Genomic DNA, 27,561 nt, shown 5'->3' with positions numbered 1-27,561 from the left:
CAGGAGAGGGTTGAGTTCTTCAGACTGGGTTGCCTGTGAAGCCCGGGTGCTGCTTCTCTCCCACCACTGCTGCAAACTTGAGGACACGCTCCAGGGTTTTTGGTTTTTTCTGTTAGGCGTTCTGGACTGTCCAGGAATTAGGTAATCCTTTTCCTGAAGATAGGTGGCAGTGGGGTGTGGTGGTGGACTTCTCTTTAGCCAGAGGCAGATACTGGGGGCGGATGAAAGGGGTCCAGTGGGGTCGGGGCTGTCATCACTTTTCTTTTTTTTTTTTCTTGTTTTTTTGAGATTGAGTCTCTCTGTTTCCCAGGCTGGAGTGTAATAGTGCGATCTGGGCTCACTGCAACCTCCGCCTCCTGGGTTCAAGTGATTCTCCTGCCTCAGCCTCTTGAGTAGCTGGGATTACAGGCGTGTGCCACGTGCCACCATGCCCGACTAATTTTTATATTTTTAGGAGAGAGGGGTTTTCACCATGTTGGTCAGGCTGGTCTCGAACTTCTGATCTCAGGTGATTTACCCAACTCGGCCTCCCAAAATGCTGGGATTACAGGCATGAGCCACCGTGCTTGGCCTATCATCACTTTTCAAGAGACAATTTCTCCTAAATCCATCTCAATCTCCAGTGAGAGAGGAGCCAGGAGCCTGGCTGCCGTGCTGCATGGCCCATCCAGGTGGAAGGGAAGGCTATGGAGGAGAGCTAGGCTCCTGCTCTTTGTTTTGGTCAGTTCAGAAGTCACTTATTAACCAATAAGTCCTTTCAGGGAAAGAATTCACTCTACCACTACAGAATAGTTTTGCTTCACATGTTTTCTTGAGACAGAAATTTGTAGAACCACAGCCTCTTGCATAATTTATTTATTTCTTTCTTTATTTTTTAAGACAAGAGTTTCACTCTTGTCACCCAGGCTGGAGTGCAATGGCGCTATCTCAGCTCACTGCAACCTCCGCCTCCCAGGTTCAAGCGATTCTCCTTCTGCCTCCTGAGTAGCTGGGACTACAGGTGCCTGCCACCACACCCAGCTAATTTTTGTATTTTTAGTAGAGACAGGGTTTTGCCATGTTGGTCAGGCTGGTCTCGAACTCCTGACCTTAGGTGATCCACCTGCTTCAGTCTCCCAAAGTGCTGGGATTACAGGCTTGAGCCACTGCGCCCAGCCGCATAATTATTTTAATTAGTTCATAATAATGAGCCAGAGTTGTACTCTGTTGCCCAGGCTGGAGCACAGTGGTGTGATCACAGCTCACTGCAGCCTCGACCTCCCGGGCTCAGGCGATCCTCTCATCTCAGACTCCCTAGTAGCTGGGGCCACAGGCACGTGCCACAGTGCCCGGCTAATTTTCATATTTTATTGTAGAGATGGGGTCTCACTATGTTACCCAGACTGGTTTCAAACTCCTGGGCCTGTGATCTACCTTGCTTGGATCTCCCAAAGTGCTGGGATTACAGGCGTGAGCCAGTGTACCCGCAATCTTGCATCATTTTGATTAGGAATTAGTCCTCAGAAACCAGCCATGGCAGCATGGCAGAAGAGACAGTTGAACATGTCTTGCTTTATCCACTAGGCATACTTTTTTTTTTTTTTTTTTTGAGACGCAGTCTCGCTCTGTCGCCAGAGCTGGAGTGCAGTGGCGCGATCTTGGCTCACTGCAACCTCCGTCTTCCGTGTTCAAGCGATTCTCCTGCCTCAGCCTCAGGAGTAGCTGGGACTACAGGTGCGCGCCACCACTCCCAGCTAATTTTTGTATCGTAGAGACGGGGTTTCACCATGTTGGTCAGGCTGGTTTTGATCTGTTGACCTCATGACCTGCCTGCCTCGGCCTCCCAAAGTGCTGGGATTACAGGCGTGAGCCACCGCGCCCTGCCCACTGTGCATACATTTGAGTTGGGATTCTTTCGCTGCAAAACCTGATATTCACCTAGATTCAGATTACTTTATTAACTATTACTAATGATTGTGAACAGTGCATTCTATTAAACTTATTTTTCAGGTATGCAGTTGTGTAAATTGGTTAGACTTACTACAGTGTTTAGATCTGGAACGAAAACGTAAGGCATTTTCCATGTAACTGCTTGGAACACGACAGTTACCTGCTACTATAATTACGGTAGTTTTCTATTTATGGAAGAGTATCTTAAACTTATCTAGAATTAAAAGTTAATTTAAAGAAAGTACTAATTATGACAAAAGCAGGGAGTCGTTAACACTTGAAACCAGAGTTTGGTACTATGAGAAGGTTTTTAATTTTAAAAAGAAGGAAAAAAAGAAACACGGACGTCAGAAAACTGGTTCAGTAGGGGTGAGTGCGAGAAGGCTACGGAATCGCAGAAGGCCCAAGAGAAACCTGGAACGTGTTAACCGCTCCAACTGGAGCGGGAGGAAAAAACGGCCCCGCCTCCCGCGAGAGCGACGCAGTGCGCAGGCGCGTCGGCGCGCCTGTTCTGGGGCGCTTGGCTTCACCGCGCAGGCGCGGTCGCCGCTGCTGTTGTGGTCCCCATGGAGCTGCCCTAGCGGACCCAGCACAGCCAGGAGCGTCCAGGATGAGCTCAGCCGCGGCCGACCACTGGGCGTGGTTGCTGGTGCTCAGCTTCGTGTTTGGGTGCAATGTTCTTAGGATCCTCCTCCCGTCCTTCTCATCCTTCGTAAGTGGCTGCCTGGCCTCCCAAGGGCCGGTGGGGATGCCGCCCCAGTCCCCCGGCGGGTCTGGCGTAGGTACAGGGGCCTCAGCTGGGCGACTGAAGGCCGTAGCAGCGTCTTGGTTGGTCCGTAAGCTTTTTTGAGATAGTTGTTAGCGTCTAAAAGGTGCGACGCTTTACCCCAAAATCAGACTTTGTGGATTCTAGGGGGTTGGGAGAAACACCTGGCAACCCTGGGCCACGCTTTCACGTGACAGGACTCTTCTCCCTGTGGGTGGCGGCGGCGAACCTCACACTGGGAGTTCCTAGTGCCCCGCTGCCAGCCTCGTTTCCGTTAATCCTGGTCCGTAGAGGCATTCGAGCAGCCCTCGGCCAGGGTTTCCCAGAGGCCTGGCGGGCGACGTCAGCTGTTCCAGGTCCCGGACAGATGGATCCTGGCGTCCAGGAGCCCACATTCTTGGGGTGGGTAGAGTGGGAGACAGGTGCAGAGAGAATCTCAGTACAGCGTGATGCCTTCAATATCCAAGGGAGCAACCAGGTTGGGGAGCACTCTCTTTCTGCCAGGTAGTGAGTACATTACCTCCCTCTCACGGCTGCTGGGAGAGGCGAGTATTATCATCCCATCCTCCTTTACCTCCCGGAGGAGTCTGGCTCAGAGAATTTAGTAGTGGCACTAAGCCATCCACCTAGTGACTGGAGGTGGAGATTTGATTGCCTGTGGGAGCAGGGATAGGGATTTGGTGGCAAATTGGACAGGGCGTGGTGGGGTGTGGCCATGGAAGGCGGGGGTACCTTGGGAACTGTCCCCGAGAATGAGCGCCCTCTGTATGCCCACAGCAGAAATGAGGAGCTGTTGGGCAAAGACGGAGACCTCAAAGATTGGGCGCATTCGTTGCAGCATTGTCTTGGAAAACAGTTCTTGCTTTTCTCTCCTAAGATAAATTGGTAGTAGTGGAGTATATTTTATTCCACCAGTATTCATTGAGTGCCTGTTTTGTGCAAAACTCTATTTTTACTCTCTTAATTGTCCTACTGTCTGCATTGTCCTGAGATACAGGAAATTCTCTTTTAACCCGAGTCTCCTTCAGAATCTTTCCTGATGCTATCCAGTCTTTAAGATGATGTCTCAGGCATTGCATAAAAGACTCCTGATGAGCTGGCCCATGCTCATCTTCTTGTTTTTAACTGTAAAATATACATAATATGAAATTTATCATCTTTATCATTTTTAGGTATACAGTTCAGTGGCATTAAGTACATTCACATTTTTGTGCAACCATTATCCCAGAACTTTATTATTATTATTATTATTTTTTTTTTTTTTTTTGAGACGGAGTCTCGCTTTGTCGCCCAGGCTGGAGTGCAGTGGCGCAATCTCGGCTCACTGCAAGCTCCGCCTCCCAGGTTCACGCCATTCTCCTGCCTCAGCCTCTCCGAGCAGCTGGGACTACAAGCGCCCGCCACCACGCCTGGCTAATTTTTTGTATTTTTAGTAGAGATGGAGTTTCACTGTGGTCTCGATCTCCTGACCTCGTGATCTGCCCGCCTCGGCCTCCCACAGTGCTGGGATAACAAGCGTGAGCCACTGCACCCGGCCTATTATTATTTTTTTAAGACAGGGTCTGGCTCTGTGCAGTGGTGCAATCTCGACTCATTGCAACCTCGGCCTCCCGGGTTCAAGTGATCCTCCCACCTCAGCCTCCCAAGTAGCTGGGACCACAGGCATGCACCACCACGCCCAGGTATTTTTTTATATTTTTAGTAGAGACAGAGCTTTGCCATGTTGGCCATGCTGGTCTCAAACTCCTGACCTCAAGCCATCCGCCCACCCTGGCCTCCCAAACTGTTGGGATTACAGGTGTGAACCACTGCACCTGGCCCCGCTCCCAGAGTTTTTTTTTTTTTTTTTTTTTTTGAGACAGTCTCACTCTGTTGCCTGTGTAGGAGTGCAGTGGCCTGACCTTGGCTCACTGCAGCCCCCACCTTCCAGGTTCAAGCGATTCCCTGCCTCAGCCTCCGAAGTAGCTGTGATTACAGGTACCTGCCACCATGCCCGGCTAATTTTTGTATTTTTAGTAGAGACAGGGTCTCACTATGTTGCCCAGGCTGGTCTCAAACTCCTGACCTCAAGTGATCTGTGCTCCTTGGCCTCCCAAAGTGCTAGGATTACAGGCATGTGCCACCATGCCCAGCCCTATCCCAGAACTTTTTTTTTTATCTCCTCTAACCGAAACTCTCGCACTCATTAAACAACAACTCTTCATTCCTACCTCTCCCTGGCAGTCACCATTGTACTTTCTGTCTCTCTGAATTTGACTACTCTCGGGACCTCATATAAGTGGCATCAGACAGTATTTTTCCTTTTGTGACTGGCTTCTTTTCACTCAGCATACTATCCTTAAGGTCCATCCATGGTGTAGCATGAGTCAGGATTTCCTTCCCTTTTAAGGCTGAAGAGTATCCCATTGTACGTATAGGCCACATTTTGTTTATTAATTCATCTGTCTGTGGACACTTGGTTTGTTTCTACCTTTTGACTATTGTAGATAATGCTAAAATGTTTACAAATATCTCTTTGAGTCTCTGCTTTCAGTTTTTCTGGACATATACCCAGCAGTGGAATTCCTGGATCTATGGTAATTCTATGTTGAATTTTTTTGAAAAACCACCATACTGTTTTCCATAGCAGCCACACCATTCGACATTCCCACCAGCAATGCAGAAGGGTTCCAGTTGCTCCATATCCTTCAACACGTATTTTTTCTTATTTACTTATTCTATTTATTTATTTATTTATTTATTTATTTTTTTGAGACGGAGTCTTGCTGTGTCGCCCAGGCTGGAGTGCAGTGGTGCGATCTCGGCTTACTGCAAGCTCCGCCTCCCAGGTTCATGCCATTCTCCTGCCTCAGCCTCCTGAGTAGCTGGGACTACAGGTGCCCGCCACCACGCCTGGCTAATTTTTTTGTATTTTTAGTAGAGATGAGGTTTCACCTGATTAGCCAGGATGGTCTCGATCTCCTGACCTCGTGATCCGCCTGCCTCGGCCTCCCAAAGTGCTGGGATTACAGGCTTGAGCCACCTTGCCTGGCCTATTTTTTAATTCTTATTTATTATTTATTTTATTTATTTATTTTTTGAGACAGAGTCTTGCTCTTGTTGCCCAGGCTGGAGTGCAATGGTGCAATCTCGGCTCACTGCAACCTCTGCCCCCCAGGTTCAAGAGATTCTCCTGCCTCAGCTTCCCAAATAGCTGGGATTACAGGTGCCCACCACTATGCCCAGCTAATTTTTGTATTTTTAGTAGAGACGAGGTTTCACCATATTGGCCAGGCTGGTCTCGAACTCCTGATCTCTGGTGATCCACTCGCCTTGGCCTCCCAAAGTGCTGGGATTGCAGGCGTGAGCCACTGTGCCCAGCTTATTTTTATTTTTTTGAGAGGGAGTCTCTCTCTGTCACCCAGGCTGGAGTGCAGTGGCTCAATCTTGGCTCACCGCAACCTCCACCTCCTGGGTTCAAGCAATTCTTCTGTCTCAGCCTTCCAAGTAGCTGGGATTACAGGTGCATGCCACCATGCTGGGCTAATTTTTGTATTTTTAGTAGAGACGGGGTTTTGCCATGTTGGCGAGGCTGGTCTCGAACTCCTGACCTCAGGTGATCCACCCACCTGGGCCTCCCAAAGTACTGGGATTACAGGCGTGAGCCACCACACCCAGCCCCCCTTTTTTTTTTTTAATGCTAATCATCCTAATGGACGTAAGGTGGTGTCTCATTTTAGTTTTGATTTGCATTTCCCTAATAATTAGTGATGAGTATCTTTTCAGATGCTTGTGGCCATCTGTTTATCTTTGGAGACATGGCTAGTCGAATCTTTTGCCCCCTTTTAAAATCCAGTTGTTTTTTGTTGTTGAATTAGTTCCTTTTGTTGTTATTAGACAATTTTTTTTTTTTTTTGAGACAGAGTTTCGCTCTGTTGCCCAGGCTGGAGTGCAGTGGCACTATCTCGGCTCACTGCAACTTCTGCCTCCTGGGTTCAATTGATTCTCCTGCCTTAGCCTGCCGAGTAGCTGGGATTACATGCATGCGCCACCACACCCAGCTAATTTTTGTTTTTTTTTTTTTAGTAGAAAGGGGGTTTCACCATGTTGGCCCGGCTGGTCTTGAACTCCTGACCTCAGGTGATCCACCTGCCTCAGCCTCCCAAAGTGCTGGGATTACAGCTATGAATCACCACACCTGGCCAACAATTTTTTTTTTTTAACTTTTAAGTTCAGGGATACATGTGTAGGTTTGTTACATAGGTAAACTTGTGTCATGGGTGTTTGTTGTACAGATTATTGCGTCACCCAGTTATTAAGTCTAGTACTCATTAGTTATTTTTCCTGATTGTCTGCCTCCAAACCCCTACCCTCCACCCTCTGAAATAAAAAAATTTGTTTTTAGAGGCCAGGTCTTGCTCTGTGACTCAGGATCTGTGGCCACATCCTGTGCTGCCTCCTACAGCCTTATCTCAACCCGGTTAGCTTTCCTAAACCATTTTCCTATGATTGTTAACACTTGTTGTTAGCCAGGTTCAAAAGGATAACATAATTATTATCCCAGCAGAGTACACCCACCCTATAATCGGTAATAGAGATGTTTGGCCTGGTCACTGGGTTTGTGGTGAGGGTCTGTGAAAAGCTGTAAGGAACGTGCTGGTCTTCAGTAGGGTCAACTGCTGCTCCTTCACCACCATTAGAGGCTACTTCATCACAGCCTCTGATATGAGGATTCAAGTGGGAAAGACTCACGACAAGCAGCAGAAAGTCGAATTGGGAAAACAGTGCCCTCAGGGATGGGGCCACGCTCAGGTACTTAGATTATAACCTCCGTTGGGATGTTTCTGAAGCTTTTGTCCTAGCAGAAGTTAGGGAGGCAGCACCCCGATCTCATCACTCAGTCTAGGCCGCACTGGTCCCCGCACTGGTCCCCCCCCTCCCCGCCCCCCGCGTGAGGCCTTAGTCGGTCTGAAGTATCAGAAGTCCGTGGAACAGTTAAGCCTAGCAAGGTCCTGGGAGGCGATCTCAGCTGTCCGCTGCGGTGGGGGTGGGATGCCTGGTAAGGACACCAAGTCCCTGGTGTTGGCGTGGTAGGAATTTTCCTGGGGTCACTCCCTCCTCTTCAAGCTGGTCACAGGACGCATGGTTGAGAGAGCCTAGTTCATTCAGTAGGTGGTCCAGGACTTTCTTCACCTACGGGAGGGGAACAAAGACGCCTTTGGTGAGCACCGGCTCTGCAGCTCTGCAGGTGCAGGGGAGGTGCACTGGGGAGGTGCACTGCGTAGGTGCCCCAGGACTGGCGGGGGCTGAGGGTCCATGCGAACGGCACTACTGCGCAGGCGTCCCAGGACTGGCGCAGGCTCAAGGTCCATGCAAACCGCATGCACTGCGCAGGTGCTCCAGGACTCGCGCGGGGTCAAAGTCCATGCAAGCCGCACGCACTGCGCAGGTGCCCCAGGACTGGCACGGGCTCAGAGTCCACGCAAACCGCACGCACTGCGCAGGCGCTCCAGGACTGGCGCGGGCTCAGTCTATGCAAACCACATACATTGTGCAGGCGCCCTAGGACTGGAGCTGGCTCAGGGTCCCTGCGAGCCGCACGTACTGCGCAGGCGCCCCAGAGCTGGTGTGGGCTGAGTGGCCACACGAGCCAGACGCACTGCGCAGGCTCCAGGAGGCCCTTCCTCGCAACCCTAGCTTTGCAGATAAAGGACGCTGCATGTGTTGCCTTCTGGGCTTACGGGCCGAGTCCCTTTCAGATTCAACTTTTTCTAAATTATCCTCCTTTTCTGCTGTAAAGAGTGGCCACCTCCTTTTCCCTCTAGGGGACTGAAGCGAGAGGAGGATGTTGCAGGGTTTGCCTCTGTGGTCATCTTCTTAGCACCCCCTCCGCCCCCACATCCTTTTCCTCAGAGCCGTTGCTTAGTGAGTCCCTGCCATGGACCAGGCTTGGGGATGGTTTAGGGGGACGACTCTCTGCTTCACAGGACCTGCCCCAGAACACTATGCCTCAGAAGCGCGCTGGTGAAGTGCGCATGTGCGGGCAGGGCCTCCAGTGGGGCTCTCGTGGGGGCAGCATGCAAGGACTGGGGCTGGCGGCCTGGAGAGCTGCCCGTTTCTCGGCCCTGGCTGGCGGGGGTCCTGGCCGAGAGTGGCATCTGGGGCTGTTCAGGGTCTGGAGCTTCGTGAGTTGGAAGACCCTGTCCCCTGTGTTCAGGGACTCAGGGTGACCTGAGTTGGTGGTTCCTGGGTTTGCCTGCTCTACTGCTGGCAGGGACGAGCACGGGCTATGTACGTTGTCATGCCATCAATTCAGAGATTTACTTTTGTTCTACAAATTAATATTTGCATTATTACATTTAGATTCATATTAAATCTTACACTGCATAATTCTAGAACATTTTAACACTTATATGTGGGTCTTGGATTAACATTGATACATATTTGCAAATTTATACTTTAAAACTTTTTTTTTTTTTTAGAGACAGGGTCTCTGTTGCCCAGGCTGTAGTGTGGTGGTGCCATCATAACTCACAGCAGCCTCAACCTTTCGGGCTCAAGTGATCCCTCCCTCCCCGCCTCAGCCTCCTGAGTAGCTGGGGCCACAGGGACCACAGGCGTGCACCACCACACTTGACTAATTTTTAATTTTTTGGTAGAGATTGGGTCTTGCCATGTTGCCCCTCCTGATCTCAAACTCCTGGGCGCAAACGATCCTCCCGCGTCAGTCTCCCAAAGTGCTGGGATTACTGCACTGCGCCTGGCTCAGACAATTTTTATTGTGCTTATACATGTAATAGATGTAAGTATTTTTTCAAGCACCAGTTGTTTTTGTTAACCTTACAAAGCTGCCTTCAGTTTTCCTCAAGTTCACTCTTCTGCCTTCACTCACCTCCCATTCCTGAGTTAATTGTTTTGTGTATTCCCTATAATGCTAAATAATGTCTTGGAATCTCTTTTTCTTTTTAAAATATGGTTTTAAAAGTCAGATTTATTGAAGTGTAATTTGTATAAGGCGAAATTATCAAAAAGTCCTTAGCAGTGTCTGTAGATTTTCCTTGCTTTTGAAAGATAATTTTGTGATTCATCTAAGAGAATTTGGCCCATTCCTATTTCCTTCTCCAGAGTGGATCAGGCTGGAGTATATAGCTCCTTTTATAACTATAACTGTGTTGGGTATTGGCCAGGGCAGAGGCACCACAAAGAGAGCTGGATTTGAACTGCCTACTCCCTGCGCAAAGGCTGCCAGAAGCTTCGCTGCAGTTAACACGCTGCGCATGAGCCCCTGGACCCACCCCCGCCACTCCCCCTTCCCCCCCCACTCCCCCTTCCCCCCCCACTCCCCCTTCCCCCCTCACCTTCACCTCATCACGCAGGCGCTGGTAGGAGGCGTAACTGCGCGGGTCAGAAACCGCGCGCATGCGCAGACACTCTCAGGCGACTGGCAGGACTCGGCTTCCCAGCTCTAACCGGAGAGTTGTCCCTACTGTGCGGCAGGCCGTGGAGACCTGTGAGCTGGAAGGGGAAGGGGGGGATCTCATTTATTGTGTGCTTGCTGTGTGCGAGGCACACTTTAGATACACTATAACATTTCATCTTTATTAATCTATTTTTAAAATTTCGAAACAAACACAAATGTGCAGAAAAGTTACGCATACAGTCAATACCGATAACTGATTTTGTTAACCGAACCATTTGGAAGTTGTCAGCCCGAACCCCCTCATTCCCAGATACTTTGGTATTCAAAAGAATCTTGGGGGCCGGGCGCAGTGGCTCATGCCTTTAATCCCAGCACTTTGGGAGGCCGAGGCTGGCGGATCGCTTGAGCTCAGGAGTTCACTGGCAACACAGTGAAACCATGTGTCTACTAAAACTAAAAAAAAATTAGTCGAGTGTGGTGGTGCAGGCCTGTAGTCCCAGATACTCAGGAGGCTCAGGTGGCAGTATCGCTTGAGCCCAGGAAGTCGAGGTTGCAGTGAGCCGAGATCTAATGCAGGCGTCAAGTACGTTACCACGATCTGATCCTCAGACCCCATGCAGGTTCCCCACGTTTTGCAGTAACGTCCTTAACAGGAAAAGGACCCAGTTCGGAATCATGCATTGCATTTCCCGGCCTCTAGCCTCCTGTCTGGAGGAGTTTCCCAGTCTTCCCTTGACTTTCATGGCTGTCATTTGTGAGTGTCAGAGGCCAGTGATTTCGCAGAATGGACGCCCACTGGCATGTCTGATACTTGGTAGGGATTTCTGAGAGGCAGTGCTGTGTTCTCATTGTGTCTCATCCGCTGGTGTGGGGCTGGGATTTGGGGATGTTCGCTGATCCCTTGGGGTAGGTGGCAGAGGCGCCTCTGAGGGATCTGGTCTTGGGGCGCCCGCGCAGTCCTTGGACTAGGCCTTCCCGGCGGATCTGCGGGCGCCACCTGGCGGCCACTGCCCACTCCTCCGTTGCGCTCCAGTCACCCCTCCCCTCCCGGTGCCGTGGCCCGGGGCGGCCGTTCCCTGGAGAGTGGATGGCTGGGGCTGGTGCAGGGAGCAGGGGCCTGCGGGGGCGGCGCAGGTGGGCCTCCAGGTCATGCGGGGCCCCTCTGCTCACAGGGACCAGCCAGGCCAGCCTGGGGAGGGTGCCTCTTTGTTTATGTGTGTATTTCTCTGCCTATCTGTGGAAACCACAGATCTCCAATTCTAAGCCAACACCACAAGATTCATTCTGCTTCTCTCCGAGACGCCTGCCTGCCTTCCTTCCTCCCTCCCTTACTCCGTTCTTCCCTTCCTTCCTTCACCAGGTTATGAAAATGGCTAATTTTTCATATTTTTTGTAGAGACAGGGTTTCACCATGTTGCCAAGGCTGGTCTCGAACTCCTGGGCTCAAGCGATTCACCTGCCTTGGCCTCCCAAAGTGTTGGGATTATAGACATGAGCCACCGAACCCGGCCTTTTTTCTTTTGTCTCTTTTTTTTTTTTTTTTTTGAGACAAGGTCTCACCCCGTTGCCCAGGCTGGAGTCCAATGGCATGATCTCAGCTTACTGCAGCCTTGAACTCCTGTACACAAGAGATCCTCCCACCCCGGCCTCCAGAGTGTTAGGGTTGCAGGCCGAGCCACCGTGCCAGGCCGAGGCATCTTTCTAAGTGTCTTCGCTGAAAGTGAGAAGACTGGCTTCCGTTACTTTCAATATGTTTATTTCTGTGATCACCCTTTTGTAATTAATCTCTGGTGTCCACCACCCACTGTTACCCATGTGAGTGCATGCCTCTCCCCACCTGGGCTCCGACACTGGCAGGGTTCCTTCTTGTCTTGTATGTCCGTCTCCCTCACCCTACAGACCGTGACTCCTGTGTCAGGCTGCCCTGTCTTGGGGACCCCTGTATCACCATGCCTGGCCCTGATGCCTCTTGCCAGGGTGCCATTCTATGGGAAGGCCCTCTGCACTGAGCTTGGGCGCTGACACTCTGCCCCGGGCCCCTGCCTCACCACTGTTACCCTGCACCTGCACCTTGCTCTGCCCCGTCTAATCTGGGACTGAATTCTTCAGGGAGGGGAGAGGATACATGTTCCCTGTCACTGGAATAACAGCTCTGGTGATGGAATTGGTTTTCATTTCATAATTGCAATTTTAGTTATAGTGAAAGAGACAAACATTTGTATTGGAGCAAATTCATGGGCATATCTGTAAAAGGAAAAATACAGTTTGAATAGCAATTTGAATATGAGGGTTTTTTTTTGTGTGTGTGTGTGTGGTGGTTACAGGGAGCCGAAAAAGGCAGCAGAGGCTGGCTCTGTAGGTAGAGGGCAGCTTGCCCCGTTGGCAGAGGCGGGAGTAGGATGTTGGAGGAAGGTGTACCGGTTCTGTCTGGTCAAACCCATGCTGGAGTCGTCTCAAAAGCAGTGGCAGGGGAGTTCCCTCAAGGGGCTGCTCCAGACTGCCTGGAGATGGGGCCGGCTGGGATTCCAAAGAAAGAAGCACTAAACGCCAGGGTGATAAGTCCACAGCATTCATCACGGGAACTTACAAGAGCTGCGGCAGTCCCGGGACAGCCAGTGAGAGAAAGGGACGTTTACCTAGGGCTGTCTGCCACCAGGGGGTTGGGGTATGGAGTGTATATGGGAGTTTAAGGACTTTGTCATGGCGGGGCTAGTTTGTAGGTGTTTCTCAGCAGGATGAATCTCCCAGTGTTCTCCAGCAACAGCCTTTACTCTTTATCAGTCCTGGGAACGTTCACGGCCCCAGTTTGCATTCAGTCCTGCAGAGAAACACACAACTGGCTGGGTCACAGAGTGGTCAGGGCATAGACAGAAAGTAGCGGGAGACTGGGGGACCCTCCTATGACCCGTGTTGGAAGGTGCTGATCCCCGCTGTCCGCCCTGCCAGATGTCCAGGGTGCTGCAGAAGGACGCGGAGCAGGAGTCACAGATGAGAGCGGAGATCCAGGACATGAAGCAGGAGCTCTCCACGGTCAACATGATGGATGAGTTTGCCAGATACGCCAGGCTGGAAAGAAAGATCAACAAGATGACGGATAAGCTCAAAACCCACGGTACTGTGTCCCTTGTAGCCTGAAGGCTTCATGAGAGCTGATTAATAGAGAAGTCTGTATGTAAAGATTAGTAGAATATATGCTTTGCTTCTTGGATGTTCTGAATATCGATGGAAACTTTTAAGTTATCTGGAGGAAACTCAGTAATAATTATTACTTTCTTCTTATTTGCTGGTGAGCCTTTGCTTTCTAAGCACAGAAATATTTAAGATCCTCTCAGATTTTCCTCAGAGCCAATTCTTTATTGTAGGTTTTCATTTTTAAATTCATCACTTTTCTGAGAGAAGCCCAGAAAAAAAAGTCTCACAGTGGATTCCCAGAGGCTTTTGTTCCACTCTCTAGAAAAATGCCCAGCAGTGTCCTCTTCCGAGTGTCACCTCCCGGGTACAGTCTCCTGTGATGAAGAGCGCTTTCTCAGGGCAGCCTGTGTGCTGAGGGACCCCATGCACAGTGTGTGCGCAGTCAGAGAGCTGTCTCTGTGGCTAGGAAAACAGACAAAGGGGGCCTGTCCAGGCCCAGGACAAGCTGGACTTGCACCAGGGATTAGTGTACTGTGCAGACTGGGAAATAGGGAGGAAGATTTAGTCCTGTTGGTAAGTGGTAACTGTATTATACAAAGAATCTTTGATTTCATGAGTCGTTTTGAGAGTTTTCAAAATTAAAGCTATTCAAATCTCAATCTGAGTAGGATACTATTTTAAATAATGGCATAATCAGGTGGTAGGTGACTTAAAAATTCGATTTTATATTTTCTAAATATGTTGAGTGATTGTTCCATTTATAATCAGAAAGTGTATTATAAGGGAAAATAACATTTCTGTGTATTTGAATATCTTGTTAATTTTTCATGACTGACCTAATTGTTTATCCTGTTTTTCCTTTCAGTGAAAGCTCGGACAGCTCAATTAGCCAAGATAAAATGGGTGATAAGTGTCGCTTTCTACGTATTGCAGGTAAGTGTGCTAGAGCATCAGCCGGGTCATTGGAGTTGGTGACCCCGGCCTCCAGAGCGGTGCCTGCAGATCCAGGGCTGGGAGTTTGGGCTGTTCCACCTTCAGCTGTCGTGTCATGTGTCCCTGCCCACACAGAGCTCTAAACACTGTCGGTCTACAAGTCAGACTAAAAGGAAGCCTTTCTCTTGAGGAGAGTTGTTAAAGTTTGGGACTTTTTGGCAGATGAACTGTGAAGTAAGTTCTTGGAGAGCTTTCACCATGCCTTCATCCCAGTGTGGTTTGAAGGGCCTGGTGGGATGAAGCAAGAAGCTTATAGATGACATCGGTTTTTTCTGAGATCTTCAATACTTTTGGCCCTTACTTGTTACCTGGTGTACTTCATGCGCACTCTCCACCCTCCAGGTAGAGAACCAGCTTTTCCGACTGGAATTGGCTTCTAGCCTCCCTGCCTGGGGCTTAACCCTCATAGCCTCTCCTGGAGCTGTTGCTGGGCTCTGCTCTGCCCCGAGAGTGCAGTTGTGCTGCCCAGACACCTTTAGCAGCTGCCGTAAATATCCGAGTTGCAGTACCATGTGATCTAGTACCGAGGCAAAGGATTCAAGCCCACCCCCCAGAAAGCTTAGTTTGGCGGGGTATATTTAAGGAAATTGATTCTGAGGCACTGTCATTTGCTAAGAAGTAAGTTTCCTGCAGACAAAGGAGTTAGGCCAGCAGCCCTCTTTCATGTCTCTTCTGAGCGGCCTGTTCAAGCCAGGAAGGGGACAGATGACAATCGAAGGAATGCTGCGGGGGGATGGAGGGAAATAAAGCATCCCCCATCGTTGAAACTTACAGGGCTCACCTCTGCGTGCCTTGCTAACACTGGTGTATGTGGGAGAATTCACTAGTTTTTCCAAGGATGGCTTTCGTCACTAGTAAGGTGTGTTGAGCATACAGTCTGGCTGCTCAAAGGAGATACTCAGTGAGAAAAGCACACCCGTGTTATGGGAGACTTTGGTTAGTTTATCAGCTAATCTAAATTATGTGTAGATTGTATTCATCCTAAAACAGTGAAATGCCAGTTCACATAGGAAGGCTCGCCTACTTGTTGGCAGTGTGCAGACATGCTGCTGAGCTCGTCTTTAATTTCTCATTCAAGGTTTCACCAAGGGACATTAGTGGCTGTGTGTGCTCATCTGTTGTCTGTGGGGACTGGGTTCCTAGGCTCGAGGTGCTCAGTCTGGAGAGTTTTCCTGGGTTTATTTTCGCATTTCCCTGTCCTCCCTTCCGTGTGGTCGGTTGTGTGATCGGCAAGCTGCTTCGCTCACCAGAGGTGTCTTTCCAGGCTGCCCTGATGATCTCACTCATTTGGAAGTATTATTCTGTCCCTGTGGCTGTCGTGCCGAGTAAATGGATAACCCCTCTAGACCGCCTGGTAGCCTTTCCTACTAGAGTAGCAGGTAAGAATTTTCTGGGAGATGCAGTGGAAGAGTGTGGATAGGCTTATGTAGAGGTGTGTGGTAGAAGATTAAGTTAGCCTGGCATCCTCCTCACCGTCCATTTAGTGAGCGGGGTTTTGTGTCTCAGCCTCACACGAGGCTTCCCATGAAGAAACTGAGGTCTAAAAAAGTTACTTCACTTGTCCAGTGTCACCAAAATGTTAAGGAGCAAAGCTAGAATTCAGTCCTAGGTCTGTTTCCAGGATCCATGCCCAATACGTCAAGTCTGATACCCCATTGAAACACTAGCTGTAGTTCCAAAATTCTGTATCTTTTCAATCCCTATTATGGTTGGCTTCTCTGTAGCACTTGCTGCTCTTGGCTATTCTTTTATTTTTTATTTTTTGAGACAGAGTCTCACTCCGTCACCCAGGCTGGAGTCAGTGGTGCGATCTTGGCTCACTGCAACCACCTCTGCCTCCCAGGTTCAAGCAATTCTTATGCCTCAGCCTCCCAACTAGCTGAAATTACAGGCGTGCACCACCATGCCCAGCTAATTTTTGTATTTTTAGTAGAGACAGCGTTTCACCATGTTGGCCAGGCTGGTCTCAAACTCCTGACCTTAAGTTATCCTCACGCCTTGGCCTCCCAAAGTACTGAGATTACAGGCATGAACCACTATGCCCAGCCATGTTCTTTTATTTTTGAAGATAATTTTTTTAAGATATTAAAAGTAGTACATGTCACTATAGAATGATTAGAAATATAGCTATCAATTAAAAATCCCAGCTGGGTGCAGTGGCTCATGCCTGTAATCCTAGCACTTTGGGAGGCCAAGGTGGGCGGATCGCCTGAGCTCAGGAGTTTGAGACCAGCCTGGGCAACATGTTGAAACCCTATCTCTACTAAAATACAAAAAATTAGCTGGGTGTGGTGGTGCGTGCCTGTAATCCCAGCTACTTGGGAGGCTGAGGTGTGAGAATCACTTGAATCCAAGAGAGGGAGGTTGCAGTGAGCTGAGATCACGCCACTGTACCCCAGCCTGGGTGACAGAGTGAGAATCTGTCTCAAATAAAATAAATAAAAAATAAGATTCCTATTAGCTTTTAATGCTGTGATATATTTTTCTTTGCCTTTTTTTTCCCCCACTTATTTTGATATAATTAAGGTCACCTGGCACATAACATTTTGTACCTCCTTTTTACTTTATAGGGTAAGCCTATTCCCACATGTTTTAGTTTGTTAAGGTTAAGTGAAATACTATAAACTGGGTAGCTCATAAACAACAGAAATTTATTTCTCACTGTTCCGGAGGCTGGGGAGTCCAAGATCAAGGTGCCAGCAGATTTGGTGTCTGATGATGGCCCATTTTCCGTTCATGGATGGTGTCTTCTCACTATGTCCTTGCATGGTGGAAGGACAAGCTCCTTTAGGCCTCTTTTATAAGGGCACTAATCCCATTCACAAGGACTCTGCCCTAGTGACTTAATCACCTCCCAGAAGGCCCCAATTCTTAATGCCATCACTGAGGGGGGTAGCATATTAACATATGAATTTTAGGGGGATACAAACATTCAGACCATATCAGTACATTTCTTTTCTTTTCTTTTTGAGGCAGGGTCTTGCTGTGTTGCCCAGGCTGGCAGTGGCACCGTCATAGCTCACTACAGCCTCGAACTCCTTGGCTCAAGTGGTCCTCCCACCTTAGTCTCCTGAATAGTTACAATAACAGTTGGACACCACCATGCCCAGCTAATTAAAAAAAATGTTTTTTATAGAGATGGGGTCTTGCTTTGTTGCTTAGGTTGGTCCCAAACTCCTGGCATCAAGCAATCCTCCCTCCTCAGCCTCTCAAAGTGCTGGGATTATAGGCGTGAGTCACCTTGCCTGGCAAATTTCTTTATTAAGGAATTTTCAGTAGCTGTTCTTCATTTAGATACGTCATTTGCAAATTTTCCTGATGAAGGATATTTATTCCGGTCCTGATTTTTTGCTATTAAAGATAATGCTGCAGCACACATCCTTGCTGGTCTTTGGTTGTGATTTGTGATTATGCTAGAGGTGAATACTGTATCAAAATGCATGACTATTTCTTTTTTTTTTTTTTTAAGACCGAGTCTCACTCTGTCGCCCAGGCTGGAGTGCAGTGGCGTGATCTCTGCTCACTGCAACTTCTGCCTCCCTGGTTCAAGTGGTTCTCCTGCCTCAGCCTCCCCAGTAGCTGGGATTACAGGTGCCCACCACCACGGCCGACTAACTTTTTTTTTTTTTTAGATGGAGTCTTGCTCTGTCGCCCAGGCTGGAGTGCAGTGGCACAATCTCGGCTCACTGCAAGCTCCGCCTCCCGGGTTCACGCCATTCTCCTGCCTCAGCCTCTCCGAGTAGCTGGGACTACAGGCGCCCGCCACCACGCCCGGCTAATTTTGTTTTTTGTATTTTTAGTAGAGACGGGGTTTCACCGTGGTCTTGATCTCCTGACCTCGTGATCCGCCCGCCTCGGCCTCCCAAAGTGCTGGGATTACAAGCGTGAGCCACCGCGCCCGGCTGGCTGACTAATTTTTGTAGTTTTAGTAGAGACAGGATTTCACCATGTTGGCCAGGCTGGTCTTGAACTCCTGACCTCCGGTGATCCACCTGCCTTATCCTCCCAAAGTGCTGGGATTACAGGCGTGAGCCACTGTGCCTGGCCAGGAATGGCTGTTTCAAAGACTCCCAGTTTAGCTACCACCCCTGTCCCCTTCCCCACCCTTTCCTTCCCCTCTCCTTTGTTTGACACAGCTGGGCCTAGGCCAGGAGCTCTGCACTGCCGGCCAGAGAAGCATCCAGCCACCCTTCCATGCATCCAGCAGGGCCATGGGCCACTCTTGCAGCCTGTCTTCCTGGACAGGGGGATATGTATGCCTCTCCATTATTGGTGGGGCAAGAAAGGCATAGGTAGACATTGCTTTGTTTATAATGCTTTCGAGAAAGGAAAAATAAATCTTACAGGTTTGGTTTTGGAATCTATTAATATCATAAATGGTAACGCACATCTCTCTGGCAAGAAAGGGAAATTCAGCCCAGGGTCCACTGTTCACTGCAATTCCTGCTTAGTAAAGAATGCAGCCCTATGATTCTATAGAAAGTGACAAATTCGGATTGGGCACGGTGGCTCATAGGTAATCCCAGCACTTTTGGAGGCCGAGGCAGGTGGATCATCTGAGGTCAGGAGTTTGAGACCAGCCTGACCCACGTGGTGAAACCATGTCTCTACTAAAAGTACAAAAATTAGCCAGGCGTAGGCCGGGTGCGGTGGCTCATACCTGTAATCCCGGCACTTTGGGAGGCTGAGGTGGGTGGAGCATGAGTTCATCGAGACCATGGTGAAACCCCATCTCTACTAAAAATACAAAAAATTAGCTGGGCACGGTGGCGGGCACCTGTAGTCCCAGCTACTTGGGAGGCTGAGGCAGGAGAATGACGTGAACCCAGGAGGCAGAGGTTGCAGTGAGCTGAGATCGCGCCACTGTACTCCAGCCTGGGTGACAGAGCGAGAATCTGTCTCAAAAAAAAAAAAAAAGTTAGTCAGGTGTGGTGGTGCACACCTGTAATCCCAGCTACTCGGGAGGCTGAGGCAGGAGAATCACTTGAGCCTGGGAGGCAGAGGTGCAGTGAGCCGAGATCACACCATTACACTCCAGCCTGGGGGACAGAGCGAGACTCCGTCTCAAAAAAAAAAAAAAAAAAAAGAAAGTGACAAATTTGAACCTATGAAACATAAACTTCACCTCAGCCCAGCACTGCTCAAAAAGAATGGAAATACTCTCTTTGCTGTGAGTTAAAGACAGCAGAGACAGATGTGGGTAGCACTGCTGGTACGCTCTCTCATGGTGAATTTCTTTATTTTCAGGTGGTGTTGGAATTACCTGTTGGATTTTAGTCTGTAACAAAGTTGTGGCTATTGTGCTTCATCCGTTCAGCTGAACAGGAAGATGGATACAGCTATGAGACTTTTAAAAATGGATTTTCTCTTATTAGGTTAAAAATCTGATTTAGACTGTTTTGTTTTTTAAGAAACAAAAGTGCACAGTTTAGATTTTTTTTTTTGTTGAATATGTTTGTTCTTGGACTTTATGAGAGAGTCTTATAAGAATCATGATTTTCTACACCTGTCATTGAGCCAAGAAAGTCCAGTTTATGACATGTATGTACTAGCGAACACTGTTCTAGATCTGTACAAAATGTGAAATGTTTAGGGACATCTCCGTGCTGTCACTTCTGATTTGCCCTCTTATATATTTTGGTCATATTGCCAGCTGGAAAGTCAAAATTTTCTAACAACTTTGAGTAAGTTCTTTGAAGACTTAGTGCTGTTTTTAATCCAGTTTAGAAAGTAACTTAATTTTAATACCACTACTAAAAATTTGAAAATTTCTTCTTTAATCACATTCAATACAGTTAAAAGAACAACACTAATTGACATTGCGTGGGCTTTTTCTCCCTTTGTTTAAAATGTCATTTGTTGAGCAAGAGTTGTATAGTATTATCTACTTACTTGAGACTGTTAATTTTTCATTACAGTGTTTTGTAAATTTATCCATGAGACCATAATGCATTGTTTTGTGCTCAACTTGTGTTTTGTATTTAAAGCATTTTGAATGAAGTGTATTTTGTAAGCATTTAATATTTATACTCTTTAGAATGGAACACAGAAAACAAACCTTATAAGGCCTGATTAAATTAATCTGAACCAATAACCTGTGTGGCCCACAAAGTATAATTCTATTAACTGTTCCTTAAAACACTTTTTTCTAATTAAAATCTTTGCAAGTGCTTGTGTAACTTCCTGCCTTACAGCTGCTTGTTTGCTGTGAGCCACCCGCAACTGACAAGTGGCTGTTAACTTAGTCACCATATCACAGTAAAGCTGAATTCTCTCACTAGTTTCTGCAAGTTCATATTTGTATTCTTTTGTTTCCTAATGATCGAGTAAGTAGTTTGTCGTTATTTTAGCTGATTGGACTGCGAAAAGACAAAGTGCTGTGGTCCTTTAGTTTATTGTCATGCTGAAGACCACCAGAGCAGCTTTTGGGTTCCACTTACACATGCACTGCAGGCTTACCCAGCACCAAGTTTACTTAGCTTTAAGAAAGGACAGAGAGCAGGGAACACAGCCACAGCCTGGTGGAGGAACTCGACACCAGCTTCCAGTGTCCATCACCACACGGGATACGTTTTGCCCACAAAGGATGAGAAGCCAGCCTGGGGAGGAGATGAGAGCAGCACACGGAAGCTGCAGGAACTAGTCACTCAGACGAAATGTAGCACCAAGGGGGCACGTGCCTAACTCCCGTTTTAGTAAGCCGCAGGCAGAAATGATGGCGGACAATCAACAGTGCACCGGCCATGTAGAGCGTGCCCAGGGAACTGCTGGGATCACTCATCCGCATACAGGGTCCCTGATGATACCCGTTTCTCTTAAAGATAATTCTCATTCAGTTGTTACAAGAATTTTGACAAATCTCACTGAGGCTAGAGGTAAAAATTTCTAGTTAACAGCCATTAACTTTCCCCATGCGTGAATAGTTTGTGATGATTAAATAGGGGAAATGTAAATGTCCTTTATGTTTCACATTATTGTGTCTTTTTAGAAATTACACAGTTGTTTTTTTTTTTGAGATGGGAGTCTTGCTCTGTCACCCAGGCTGGAGTGCAGTGGTGTGATGTCGGCTCACTGCACCCTGTGCCTCCTGGGTTCAAGTGATTCTCTTACCTCAGCCTCCTGAGTAGCTGGGATTACAGGCGCCCGCCATCACGCCCAGCTAATTTTTGTATTTTTAGTAGAGACAGGATTTCACCATGTTGGCCAGGCTGGTCTCGAACTCCTGACCTCAGCTGATCCACCTGCCTTGGCATCCCAAAGTGCTAGGATTACAGGCGTGAGCCACTGCGCCCAGCCTACAATTTGTTTTAACAGATGATGAACATGGTGATGAATTCAGAAGATAGAGAAAGGGCTACAGTAAATGTGCATCTTATGACTCTTGTCCCCCAGTTTCCCAAAGTTTTCCTCTGTTACCAGTTTCTTATGATTCTGCCAGTGATATATTCCATGCATTTATGAATATTAATACATGTGCTTTTAAGACAAATGCTTTAAAGGTATAAAAATAATACCTAAAAAGACAAAAATAGTACCGATTTACTGCTTTTTTAAAAAATTGAACGTGGGAAGTACAGAAAAGCAGCAAGGAAGAAAAACCTATGACTCCATAGAACTAGGGTGACTGGTGTTAGCATCTGTGCTTTTGCTTTTTTGCATATATGTGTGTATAATGTTGAAATGTAATGATAGGTTTTTTTTTTTTAATTTATTTTATTTTTTGAGATGGAGTTTTGCTGTGTCGCCCAGGCTGGAATGCAGTGGCACGATCTCGGCTCACTGCAACTTCTGCCTCCTGGGTTCAAGTGATTCTTCTGCCTCAGCCTCCCGAGTAGCTGGGACTATAGGCTTGCACCATGACGCCTATTTTTTGTATGTTTAGTAGCGATGGAGTTTCACCATGTTGGCCAGGCTGTTCTTGAACTCCTGACCTCAGGTGATCCACCTGCCTCAGGCCCCCAAAGTTGGGATTACAGGCCTGAGCCACCATGCCCAGTGGGTTTTTGTTTTTATTTTAAAAATACTGGATATATTTTATAGCTTTACGTGAAAGCAGGTATTTCTTTGATTTAAAATACATCTAAAGCGCTCTTCATACCAATTTTGTCATAAATTTATGGTAAATCAAGCAGGGAAATTTTTAAATATACAAATCCATAATCTTTTTTTAATCTTTTTTTTTTTTTTTTTTTTTTTAATAGAGACACAGTCTCACTATGTTGCCCAGGCTGGTCTCAAACTCTTGGGCTCAAGAGCTGGGATTACAGGCGTGAGTCACCATGCCCAGCCCATAATCATTTTTTATGCATTTTATGTGCTGTTGCCACCATAAGGGGCTGGAATGCTGGGCAAACTGGTTTACTGTCCCCTGACCTGGGGGGGCTCTCTGGCCTTCCATAGTTTTTCTTACACAGTGCATCGTGGGAGAGGTGTGTGTGTGTGTGTGTGCACGCGCATGTGCTGACAGCCCCCCGGAACCGGAGCTTTAGACTTAAAGCTTTCTCCGACTCCCTTATGTGGTGGTTTCTTTCCCATCCTCATCTGAGCATTTAAAATACTATCTGTATGACTGATTTGTCGTGTCTGCTGTTGTGGTTTTGTTTCTAATGTTATAGATCCTTTTTTTGTGTGTGATAAAACGTTATTTCAGTGATGATGCAAGTGCCTTTAGGGCCAGAGACTATTCCTTGAGCTTTTCTGTACTCCTCCTGCATGCCTTCAGTCGTACCCAGGAGTATTTAACTCAGAATCACATAATGGTTTTCCGCTAGAGCCGTGTATGGTCTGTTTTCTTTGCAGTTGAAATGTTAGCAATTAACAACTGTCAGGAGAATTTTCTAAGTGCTGCTCTCTTATAAGGCCTGTGGTATGGAGCACTTTGATGACGTCTCAGATTCAAAGCCACGTGTGACTGGTTTGAACACCATTGGAATCCCAGGCCAGGCAGCTCATCCTGTCTCTGGGCCCAGGGTTCTTGTGTGGGTCGGCTTTCCTGCATGCATCTTTGAGATCTAACGTGTATCAATCTATCGACAGAGTGCTGACTCTTACCAGTGAATTCAATCATAAATAGCATGAATATTGTGTAGTTTTAGCCAATATTGTGGGAAAGGCTATTGGACTCTAAAGGGTAGGGTAATCATTCCTTTATGTTGCCCAAATTCTTTTCCTGTATATATTTTTTTATTTTAGAGACAGGGTCTCATTCTGTCACCGAGGCTGGAGTGCAGTGACACGATCATAGCTCACTACAACCTCATGCTCCTGGTCTCAAGCGATCCTCCAGCCTCGGCCTCCTGAGTAGCCGGGATTACAGGCATGCACCACCATGCCTGGCTATTTCTCATTTTTTATTTTTGTAGAGAGCAGGGTCTGACTGTGTTCCCAGGCTGGTCTCGAACTCCTGGACTCAAGTAATCCTCCTGCCTCAGCCTGCTAAGTAGCTGGGACAACAGGTGTGTACCACAACTCTGGACTAATTTTTAAATTTTTGTAGAGATGGGGTCTTGCTACGTTGCCTAGGCTGGTTTCAAACTCCTGGCCTCAAGTGTTCTGCCTCAGCTTCCCGGAGTGCTGTGATTACAGGTGTGAGCCACTGTGCCCAGCCATTTTTCCTGAATCTTTTTAAAAAATAGTTTTTATTAAATATTGAGAGGTATAAAATAATATTTAAAATATGTAAATTTTAAAGATTAAAAATACAATACAAATCTTTGTATCTTTCACCCAAGTTTTAGAAGAACCTTTGCAATCCCCACTGAGCAAAGGTAACACCACTGCTCTGAATTTTATCATTTCCTGTTCGTCAGAGTTTTATCACAGATTTGAATCTGTAAGAATACATTGTTTGGTTTCGCATGCTTTTCAGCACGCAGACATGTCTGTTTTTTTGCGCTTCACTTTACTGTGCTCCGTAGAGACTCTATTTTTCACAAATTGAAGGTTTGTGGCAACGCTGCATCGAGCAAGTCAGCGCCGTTTATCCACAGCATGTGCTCACTTTGTGTCTCTGTGTCACATTTTGGTAGTTCTCGTAACATCTCCTATTTTTTCATTATTATATGTTATGGTGGTCTGTGATCAGTGATCTTTGATGTTACTATTGTAATTGTTTTGGGGCATCACGAACTACACCCGTATGAGGCAGCAGATTTAATGGATAAATGTGTGTGTTCTGACTGCTCCACTGACTTGGCCATTCCCGTCTCTCCCCCCTCCCCAGGGCTCCCTATTCCTTAAGACACAAAAATGTTGAAATTAGGGCAACATTGGCCCCTAATTTCAATAATAATGATGGCCTCTAAATGTTCCAGTGAAAGGAAGAGTTGGGTGTCTTTCCTGCTAGCTTTTATTTATTTAATTAATTTATTTGAGATGGGAGTCTTGCTCTGTCGCCCAGGCTGGAGTGCAGTGGCATGATCTCGGCTCACAGCAACCCCCGCCTCCTGGGTTCAAGTGATTCTCCTGCCTCAGCCTCCCGAGTAGCTGGGATTACAGGCGTGCCCCACCATACCTGGCTAATACTTGTATTTTTAGTAAGAGACGGGGTTTCACCATGTTGGCCAGGCTGGTCTTGAACTCCTGGCCTCAAGTGATCTGCCTGCCTCGGCCTCCAAAAGTGTTGGGATTATAGTCTTGAGCCACCTGTAAAGAGTCTGAGTTCTTTACTTACAATTTTTTAGTTCACTGAGCTGGAGACCCCAGGGAGGTCCCAGCATTGTATGGAAAAGGGACCCCCTAACTTGGGCTGCCTGGGTTTTGTCCTCAGGAGGAGTCTGTGTTGCTCGGACACGTTCGGCAAATGCCGTTCAGGCAGAAGCTTACTTTAGTGCTTTGCTTACTTATCTCCTTGGATGCCTAATTTAGTGTTTACCAGCTGAGCAGCTGATTGAGAAACGTTTTCTATAGTTGGTACAGCATTTTTAGCCTTTGTTATAGCAAGAGTGTTGGAATACCTTCTCTCTCAGAGCTCAGGAAATGGATTTGTTTTTAAAAATCTTTTTTCCATGATCGTAAAGTTATGTTCATTATAGCAAACATGCGAAAGAGAGCCAAAGTAGAAAACACTTAAAATAAATTAAAAATTGGCCCCAATCTCATAATACCTCAGAGATAAAAAGTTAGCATGCTAATCTGTTACCCTCTAACTTTTTTATTCATACAATTAAGATGACTAGACAACAACAGGCTTAGATTGTATTTTTATTAAATTAGTTCTCTACGCTTCTAAATATAGCTCTGATTTAATATTATGATGTGTGCTTTCATTGTGGGTGGGCATAAGAAAAGATCCCTTGGAAAATCCTCTATCTGCTATGAAGCTGGAGTAGATATTGTCATGTTACTCAGCATACCATTTCCAGGAGTCCTTTTAATACATTTCTCCAGAATTTAGGCCACTATGTCATCTCACTTAATTTGCGTATTTCCCCTTATGAGCCTGTGAGAGCTCTCCCTCCCTCCCTCCCTTACTCCTTCCGCCCTCTTCTATGTTATTCTACCTTGCTTTTTATAAAAGATCAAAGCATATGCCAATTGTATTTATCTCATCTTTGGCTTTATTATTTTTTTAATTAATTAATTTATTTGACACGGAGTCTCACTCTGTTGCCCAGGCTGGAGTGCAGTGGTGTGATCTCGGCTCACTGCAAGCTCTGCCTCCCGGGTTCATGCCATTCTCCTGCCTCAGCCTCCCGAGTAGCTGGGACTAAAGGCGCCGCCACCACGCCTGGCTAATTTTTTGTTATTTTTAGTAGAGACAAGTTTCACGGTGTTAGCCAGGATAGTCTTTATCTCCTGACCTCGTGATCCGCCCGCCTCGGCCTCCCAAAGTGCTGGGATTACAGGCGTGAGCCACCGCTCCTGGTCTACTATTTTTATTTTATTTTATTTTTTTGAGATGGAGTCTCACTCTGTCGCCTAGGCCAAAGTGCAGTGGTGGGATCTTGGCTCACTGCAACCTCCGCCTCCCAGGTTCAAGCAATTCTCCTGCCTCGGCCTCCTGTGTAGCTGGGACTACAGGTGCTGGCCACCACGCATGGCTAATTTTTGTATTTTTAGTAGAGACGGGGTTTCACCACGTTGGTCAGGCTGGTCTCAAACTCCCGACCTCAGGTGATTGCCCGCCTCAGCCTCCCAAAGTGCTGGGATTACAGGTGTGAGCCACCGCGCCCGGCTCTATTTTTATTTTTATATTTTTTGAGACAGGGTCTCGCTCTGTCGCCCAGGCTGGAGTGCAGTGGTGCGATCCTGGCTCACTGCAACCTCCACCTCCCAGGTTCAAGCGTTTCTCCTGCTTCAGCCTCCCAGGTAGCTGCCATTACAGTTAATATTACACACCAACCCATAAACATCACTGGAAAGGAAATAGTATGGTCTAGATTATAAACAAGTTGCCCTTATAACTAAATGAAGTAAGCTAAATAAAAGCGAGGCTGGGAGTATAGCCTCCTTTTTATAGTCCTAATTTAAAATATCCTAAGTTTAGTAAATATATTAGTTAGGACTGAGCAGCTAGCTTGAATAAACACCAGCAGGGCCATGGTACTGTTTCATGGTTTTTAGAACAAGATTAACAGAAAAATGGTCAACGTACAGGTATGCAACAAATCTCAATAAATGATACTGGATCTCAGGTGTACATAAGGAAAGCATCACCCACAAAGGCAGGACATTGGATACCCAGGTTAGCTGAATAAGAGAAACTCAAAAATGATTTTCACGGCTGGGCACGGTGGCTCACGCCTGTCATTCCCAGCACTTTGGGAGGCTGAGGTGGGCAGATCACCTGAGGTCAGGAGTTCAAGACCAGCCTGGCCAACATGGCAAAACCATTTTTAGTCTCTAATAAAAATACAAAAATTAGCTGGGTGTCGTGGTGCACGCCTGTAATCCCAGCTACTCTGTAGGCTGAGACACGAGAATTGCTTGAACCCTGGCGGGGTGGAAGTTGCAGTGAGCCAAGATCGTTATCACTGCACTCCAGCCTGGGTGACACTGAGACACTGTCAAAAAAAAAAGATTTTCATAAAACTAACCTTGGTAATCACTATATATATACACACACACATATATATATGTATTTTTTTTTTTTTTTTTGAGACGGAGTCTTGCTCTGTCACCCAGGATAGGGTAAAGTGGCATTATTTTGGTTCACTGCAGCCTCTGCCTCCCGGGTTCCAGCGATTCTCCTGCCTCAGCCTCCTGGGTAGCTGCCATTACAGGCATGTGCCATCACACCCGGCTGATTTTTTGTAGTTTTAGTAGAGACAGGGTTTCACCATGTTGGCCAGGCTGGTCTCAAACTCCTAACCTCAAGTGATCCACCTACCTCGGTCTCCCA

The 27,561-nt window shown here is 47.3% G+C and overlaps 1 protein-coding gene across 2 annotated transcripts; it reads left to right on the top strand.

Moving 5' to 3' along the window:
* Positions 1 to 88: 88 nt before the first annotated feature.
* On the top strand, positions 89 to 20,499 carry GET1 (guided entry of tail-anchored proteins factor 1). Of its 2 annotated transcripts, none has more exons than XM_058427509.1 (5): positions 89 to 141; positions 13,041 to 13,206; positions 14,092 to 14,159; positions 15,484 to 15,598; positions 19,467 to 20,499. In XM_058427509.1, the coding sequence occupies exons 2-5, from the start codon at positions 13,041 to 13,043 to the stop codon at positions 19,538 to 19,540; spliced, it is 423 nt and encodes a 140-aa protein (XP_058283492.1). In that variant the 5' UTR covers positions 89 to 141; the 3' UTR covers positions 19,541 to 20,499. The 2 variants fall into 2 exon arrangements, with proteins under 2 accessions (XP_058283492.1, XP_032030276.1); XM_032174385.2 differs by lacking the exon at positions 89 to 141 and adding an exon at positions 2,426 to 2,641.
* Positions 20,500 to 27,561: the final 7,062 nt, after the last annotated feature.

The sequence above is a fragment of the Hylobates moloch genome, unplaced genomic scaffold (genome assembly GCF_009828535.3).
Source record: "Hylobates moloch isolate HMO894 unplaced genomic scaffold, HMol_V3 SCAFFOLD_14, whole genome shotgun sequence".
NCBI lineage: Eukaryota > Metazoa > Chordata > Mammalia > Primates > Hylobatidae > Hylobates > Hylobates moloch.
Note: the sequence above shows the minus strand (reverse complement) of the source record. Positions and strands in the feature narration are given on the sequence as shown.